The sequence below is a fragment of the Mandrillus leucophaeus genome, unplaced genomic scaffold (assembly GCF_000951045.1).
Source record: "Mandrillus leucophaeus isolate KB7577 unplaced genomic scaffold, Mleu.le_1.0 Scaffold207, whole genome shotgun sequence".
In the NCBI taxonomy this organism is placed as follows: Eukaryota; Metazoa; Chordata; class Mammalia; order Primates; family Cercopithecidae; genus Mandrillus; species Mandrillus leucophaeus.
Genome location: NW_012102110.1, coordinates 1,394,231 through 1,401,997, shown reverse-complemented (window position 1 = coordinate 1,401,997; position 7,767 = coordinate 1,394,231). Strand labels below are relative to the sequence as shown.

At 42.5% G+C, this 7,767-nt stretch overlaps 1 protein-coding gene across 1 annotated transcript; it reads left to right on the top strand.

Moving 5' to 3' along the window:
• Window positions 1–6,643: 6,643 nt before the first annotated feature.
• Window positions 6,644–7,024, top strand: LOC105539569 (40S ribosomal protein S17-like). The gene has a single exon (XM_011979897.1). The coding sequence runs from the start codon at window positions 6,650–6,652 to the stop codon at window positions 7,022–7,024; it is 375 nt and encodes a 124-aa protein (XP_011835287.1). The 5' UTR covers window positions 6,644–6,649.
• The last annotated feature ends 743 nt before the right edge of the window (window positions 7,025–7,767 follow it).

Below are 7,767 nucleotides of genomic sequence, written 5' to 3'. Positions count from 1 at the left end.
TGCTACCAGCTTCCCGGGGTCTCTAGCACAGAGGTAGCCTGTCATGGGACTTCTTAGCCTCCATAATCACATGAGCCAATTCCCCTAATCAATCTCCTCTTATATCTTTCTATGTGTGTCCATAGCCTATTCGCTCTGCCTCTCTGGAGAACTCTGACTAATATACCTGCTCTGTGCCAGGCATTGTACTAGATGCTTAAAATATAGCAGGGAATGAAATGGAAAAAGTCCCTGTACTGGTGAAGTTTACATTCCTTTGAGGAAAGACAAACCAATAAATGTGTAATATACTAGGTGGTGATCACTGCTATGAAGAATAGTAGAACTAGTTAACAATTAGTGAGTGATGGAAGGGGGTGGATTTTACTAGGGAGCCCAAGGATGGTGTCACTGTAAAGTGATGTTTGAAGTGAATTGAGGGAGTGAGATCACTGAGGAGAGAGAGTTACTAGTGGAGGCAGCAAATGCAAAGGCCTTGAGGTAGGAGTCTTCAACCTCACAGCATTATTCCTCCCCACTTTTTTTAAAACTCTTTGCTTCCAGTTTCCCCATCCTCTTCCTCCTCTTTTTCTAATCTCTTTCCCAACTTTTCTTCCCTCACCTTCCCTTATTTTTTCCCTCTTAACTTAACATCAGTTTTTCTAAGCACTGTCTTATAGTAAGCCTGATCTTGTCCAGAAAATGCTAAATTTTAAGAAAGATGGCTGAGGGAGCGGAGGGAGGAAATGTGTCTCGGTGAGTGACACCCAGGCTACATATCGCTGTTGCATGACCATGGCGTGCTATGTGCTTCAAGAAAGCCCTTCACTGGCTCTGGGCCGCCTGCAGAACAAAGTTGGCTCTTCAAACCATGGGTGCCATGTCCTGTCAGTGACTCTTGCCAGCTCTGAAGAATGTGCACAGTGGACGTGGGATGGAGAGGAAGAGATTATAGAAAGCACATTTCTCTATCTGTCAGCAGCCAAACTGGAAACTCACCAGGACCTGCCAGAAAGATTTCCTGCTTCATGAATTAAAATCAGAATGCTTAACTCTGCTCAGTTCCATCTGTGATAGAGGAGATAGAAGCTGGTTAGCTTATATACGGTTTTGGAAAATGCATTATATTTTATAAAACAAAGTGAAAAATATCTCTTACCAATGTCAGGATTTCTACACCTTCTTCTCGTTAACCTTATGCCAAAAGATATGCAATGATAAATTCCCTGGCCCTTTAAAGAATAACTCCCAATCATTTGTGCAAAGATCAGGTCCGCCACAAATATTAAAGTTTAGGGTGTCTTCAAAGACACTCTTAAAGAGGGAAATGCCTGGTGGAGGTAGTGTCTGCCTCACAACAGAGACTGAAGATGGATTAAGAAACAGTCTCTCTCAAATGTGTTATCTCTTCTCCATGATTGAAACTGCCTTTGCGAAATTATGACTGAGGCAGCGAAAGAGATCTAACCTGACTCCATCTTGCTTCTAACCTCCAAGTTGTCCTTGTTCATTCCTGGGCATAGGAGGAACTTAGTTTATAGTTTTAAACAAAGATGATAACAGCCCTTTCCCCAAACAAGACTGCCTTTGTAGGACTAACATTAGCCACAAGATTAGAAATTATGGTTTAGGAGTCATGCAGCGGGACACTACAAGATTCTGACGCTCCCTAAACTGCTCCTAAGATCAGCACTTGAGATATTTTGCAGACGCTGCACTTGATGGATCAGCTGATACCACCTAGATCAATAAACTGGCTCATCTGTTCTTGTGGCCCCCACCCAGGAACTGACTCAGTGCAAGAAGACAGCTTCAACTCCCTATGATTTCATCTCTGACCTGACCAATCAGCATTCCTGGCTCACCAGCTTTCCCTTGACCACCAAGTTGTCCTTAAAAACTCTGATCCCTGAATGCTGGGGAGACTGATTTGAGTAATAATAAAATTCAGGTCTCCTGCACAGTTGGCTCTGTGTGAATTCCTTTTTCTCTATTGCAACTCCCCTGTCTTGATAAATTGGCTCTGCCTAGGCAACAGGCAAGGTTACATTGGGCAGTTACATTCTTATATCCTGAACTTCCCATTCTCATGTTGACTCCACTCTATAAGACCCAGACTGAGTCAGGTTATTCCTGCTAGGAATCTCCCCATTGCCTCCTCTGGGGAGCATCTCCCAGCACCACCTGGACGTTATGTCTCTCCTGCAGCCTTTGCCACTTTGTAAGGTAACAATTCATTTCCACTTCAGCCTCCCCTACTAGTCTGCAGGCCCCTCACAGTCAGCCTCATTCATCTCCATATGGTCTTGTCCACTTTGTAGGCACTGAAATGTTAAATGAATGGATGAGCAGGGACTAATTTCAAAGGAGAATGTGTGATCCTACCTGGGTTTTACTTCTGACATTCTCATGTCACTGCAATGGCTTTTCTAGAGACAGTTCTTGACCTTGAAGACTCTTTTGGGCATTTGTGTTTATCCACCTCTTGGCTTCCTCATGATCTTCTCCTTATCTGCATTTGTCTGATTTAGATGAGGAGGTCACTGCTTTGCATCTGTAGAGCACTCAATATATCTAAAAACTGCAAAACCCAACTCTGAGTTTACAGTCAGTAGCAAGCTGTTAACTCCCAGCACGTGGGGAATCATCTGTTAGAGTTGGAACGGTGCCCTGGGAAGTTTTACATTATTTGTGTGTCAAAGAATAGGAAGGAAGAAAAGAAGGGAGGAAGGAGGTTTAAAAAAGAACAGATATTATTTTAAAAGGAAACACTTGCAAAAAATTACTTCATTCCCTCACTCGTGTATTGACTGAACAGGAAACTTCATTGCACGGATGCATGAAATGATCCTTGAGCCCTCCTTATCACAGACACTGTCCTGGGTATGAGGGGCATAGGAGGGAGCATGCCATCTGTGGTTGTAGGCCTCTCAGTGTTTATGGTCTGGCACCCCTCAGGAGGCTGGGTAATATGCATGGCCCAGGTCACATAGCTGGAATACCTAGCAGCTTTCCCCCTGTTGCCATGGAGACCCTGGAGAGGGGAAGAGGAGCAAAGTCCTTTCTGGTATCTTCCAGCAGCTCCCAGCATCCTTTCATCTTGGCCTGGGCCTTTTCTTCAGCTGCAAACACCCACACTGGACCTCCAGGAGAGGGAAATGTGCAGCTGACCTCTGGGGGCCCCGGGCTGAGGGTGATATATGCCACAGAGGAGGAGGACGTTGGCGCTGCCTCAAGGCTGCTGAGCAGACCTGCCATGAAGAAAATTATGAGGTGAATTAAACTTTAATTTGATTTTTATTTAGTTTCAGCAACCAGTAAAGACACAGCAATTTCCCCAGCCCTGTTACTGGTTGGAGGAATGCTTTGAGAACATCTGTTTTATTAGCAGCAACAACAATAAAAGCCAATCCTATATTTGCAGAGGGGCTGTCTTCCAAGGCCCTCCAAGTACTTTTGCTGATCTTATCTGTTCTCCTTTCCACAGCAACCCCAGAGAAATTGTATTTACTTGTAATTAAGCTTAACCGCTGACCTCTCCTGCAGCTCTCCCCACTACTGTCTGCTCAACCATTTGCACTGCAGAAAGGAAGACTAGCAAGGTGGAGGTCGGGGGAGGCTTCCGGGAGAAGAAAGAGCAAGATGGTGTCTCTTATTCACTCTTCATCCACCCTTTATTCAACACTTACTGAGGATTCAGTACCAAGTCAGTATAGCACTGTGTTCTGGGTTTTCAGGATTAGGAAGGTGTATAGAGATGTGTAGGCACAGGAAAAATGTGAGAAAACATTTCTAGCTTGCATAGAATTCTGTTTTACTGAAAGAATAGAAAAATATAGAAATTTCCTATGTTTTCCCTAAATCCCTTCTTTTTTCTGTTCATTTGCTAAGATGCCTAAATTATTATTATTTTTAAAAAGACATAATTATCCTAATTACTTGACAGAAATTCACTATACTTTAAGTACTAAAAGTGATGCTGCTTTAAATTCTACAAGCCCAATGGATAAACAAAATATGGTATATTCATGTAATGGAAGATTATTCTGCCAGGAAGAGGAATAAAATACTAAATGAAATACTACATTGTGGGTGAAATTTGAAAACCTTATGTTAAGTGAAAGAAGCCAGTCATAAATGACAACATATTGTATGATTCCACTTATGTGAAATGTCCAAAGCATGCAAATTCATTGAGACAGGGAGTAAAAGTGGTTGCCAAGGTTTGGGAGGCGAGATGAATGGGGAATAACAGCTGATGGGCTTAGAGTTCCTTCTATGGGTGATAAAAATATTCTGGAATTACCTAGTGGTGATAGTTGTACAACCTTGGAGTATATTAATCAAAGTGTGCCCAGCCCTTTGTGAAGATGACTTTTTATTACCATTTTGAATCTGTTCCCCGTTAACAACACATATAATCAAAAAGTCATTAGATTAATGTGATGTTTATTAAGAATGTGTAATAGCATGAATAAATGCTTCTCATAACATGAACTTTAAAAAGTGGGTTATAATGTTGGGTTGCAGTGTGCACATAACCACTGAATTGCACCATTTAAATAGGTGAATTTTGTACTACGTAAATTATATCTCAATAAAGCTTTAGAAAACATTCTACAGACCTGGTAGCAGAGTGTAATCTCAGGGTGGAGGTCACTCAGAAATTTAATTCCAGACACTTCACAGTCTGTGTAAGGGATTTGGGATGCCTCACTATTCTTTGAGATAGGAAACAACAAGGGTGTGGTGATGGGAAAAATCCTGAAAATGAGGCAATGATGAGCAAAGTAAGAGACGGTTGGCATAGCATGACACTGAGCCTTCATGCACACTGGAAGCATGTTTGCACATGGATCAGCAATACATATGCAGTGAGTGAGGGTACACGTGTATTGCCAGACAAGTAATACATATGGAGACCTGGGGGTTGGGTAGAAATGAGGATCAGGAATGTAGAGGGGTTCTTCACTGGGTTGATGAAATAATAATGCACCACGGTTGGGCATGGTGGCTCACATCTGTAATCCCAGCACTTTGGGAGGCCATGGCAGGTGGATCACCTGAGGTCAGGAGTTCGAGACCAGCCTCAGCCAGCATGGTGAAACCTCATCTCTACTAAAAATACAAAAATCAGCCAGATGTGATGGTGGATACCTGTAATCTCAGCTACTCAGGAGGCTGAGGCAGGAGAATGGCTTTAACTCGGGAGGTGGAGGTTGTAGTGAGCCAATATCATGCCACTGCACTCCAGCCTGGGTGACACAGAGGGACTCCACCTCAAAAAAAAAAGAAAAAAAAAGAAAAGCACCACAACGGAGGAGTTCAGTTGCTTTCGAAGGTTATTAAAATATGGCAGAAAAGATTCTTAGAGCAGATACTGGAGAGATAAACCATCAAAAGAATAATGTAAGACAAAATGGAATCACGACTAATGTGTTTTCCAAGTTATAAGTCAATAGGGAAGTGTAGTCACTTTTTTAAAAAATTAAAATTTTTTCTATTAAAGAATATTATATAAATTAAAAATATAAACAAATGCATTTATTTCTATTGTTTTTCCTAGTCCTAGACCTTTTGTTGTATTTTTAAAGTTATATGTACACTGTAACCCAACATTGTAACCCACTTTTTTCAGTTCATATTATAAGAAGCATTTATTCATGTCATTACATATTCTTAATAAACATCACATTAATTGAGTGACTTTTTCATTGTGTGTGCTGTTAGAGGGGAGCAGATTCAAAATGACTGGTAATTAAAAAGTCATTTTTACAAAGAGCTAGGCAAACTTTGATTAATCTGAATGCTTAGAGAATTAATTCTTCTTTATAAAATAAATCTCAACCTTAAAAACTATGCCACATTCTAGCCAGGGAGACAGGAAATACAATTAAAAAGCTGAACAGTGCAGAGGCAGAATTATTATCTTTTCCTCACCAGTCTCTCAGCAATGATTTAAAAAAAAATATTCTCAGGACAAGGGCAGATACAGGCTGGAACAAAGGAGTCAATTGAATTGTTGAATGGGGTTGTTGAAACTCAGAGCTGAAACAATAGTCTTGAAAGACAAGGTACCAAAGAGTGGAAAGGTTTTTTAAATTCCAAAAGCTGGCTTTGAGCATCAAAAGCCGAAACTGGAAGGAAGCTGGGCATAAAATTTATCCACAAACCACAGAATAGGTAGGAACATACAACAAACTCGGCTACCTCCTGAGACCTGTTTATTACTGAGATAAGAAGCCTATTCCAGAATGTAAATCAACTTTATCACTATGAACACTGTTTAGTTCAGTTGGCACTATTGCTGTTTTTTTTTTTTTTTTTTGAGGGTTGGTTTCTTTTTTTTTTTTTTAGCAAGACTTTCTTGATGAAGGAAGCAATAACGGTGATTTATATGCTGACACCAACCAGACTTAGCTTGTTGCCAACCAGCACTTTGAGTAGCTCTGATGTAAGAGATAGTTTTACATTCCAAAAGGGGAGGGACCCGAGAGTTGGGAAAGGAAAGCAGGAAAGTAAGATATTGATATTGTTGGGCTTCCCTGTGAGAATGTTCAGAGTCCTAACCCCTATCCCGCTACCCCGTTGACTTCATGCCAGCAGTGGGGTGTAGAAAATGTGTGTTAGAAACCTCTGATAGGGCCTCTTTTACCAAGGACCCGCCAACATGGGCCGCGTTCACACCCAAACCATGAAGAAGGCAGTCCGGGTCATCATAGAAAAGTACTACACGTGCCTGGGCAACGACTGCCACACGGACAAGCACGTGTGTGAGGAGATCACCATTATCCCCAGCAAGAAGCTCCACAACAAGATAGCAGGCTATGTCACGCATCTGATGAAGTGGATTCGGAGGGACGCAGTAAGAGGTATCTCCATCAAGCTGCAGGAGGAGGAGGGAGAAAAAAGAGACAATCATGTTCCCGAGGTCTCAGCCCTGGATCAGGAGATCATTGAAGTAGATTCTGATGCTAAGAAAATGCTTTTGGACTCCAGCATTTGGCAGTCTGTCCAACCTGCAGGTCAGTCAGCCTACAGGTGACATGACTTTCAAAACGCCTCAGGGATCTGTTTGAATCTTTCTGCAATACTGTAATATTTTCAAGAAACCTAGGACAACGGCACAAAACAAACGAACAAAAATAAACCTCTGATAGGTTTGGTGGGGTTGGGGCCTGAGGCAAGAGGGCACTCGTGCCTTGCTCCCCAAGCTGTAGCGTAGGCAGACAGTGAGGCCCTTAGAGAGGCACACACGATGTCAGAGCAATAGTCACTGTAGCTGCATGAGTTACTCGAGGACCGCCTCACAGTGTCCCAGCAGCCTGAGGTCCAGAGATCTGGTGCGGAGGAGGGAGAAACATTGTGAGCGGGCTGGAAACCTTAGAGGTCTTGGGTTAAGATGAGGAGGGGCAGACTGGCTTGCCTCATGTTCAGAAGCCTTGGCAGTGTTGCAGGCGTCTGTTACTGGACAGGGGTCTCGATCCAGACCCCAAGAGAGGGTTCTTGGATCTTGTGCAAGAAAGAATTCGAGGCAAATCCATAAAGTGAAAGCAAGTTTATTAAGAAGGTAAAGGAATAAAAGTATGACTAATCCATAGGCAGAGCAGCCCTGAGGTCTGCTGGTTGGCTGTTTCTTGATTATATGCTAAACAGGGGGTGGACTTTTCATGAGTTTTCCGGGAAGGGGTGAGCAATTCCTGGAACTGAGAGTTCCACCCCTTTTTAGACCATATAGGGTAGCTTCTGGGCATTGGCATGGCATTTATTAAATGTCAAGGTGCTGGT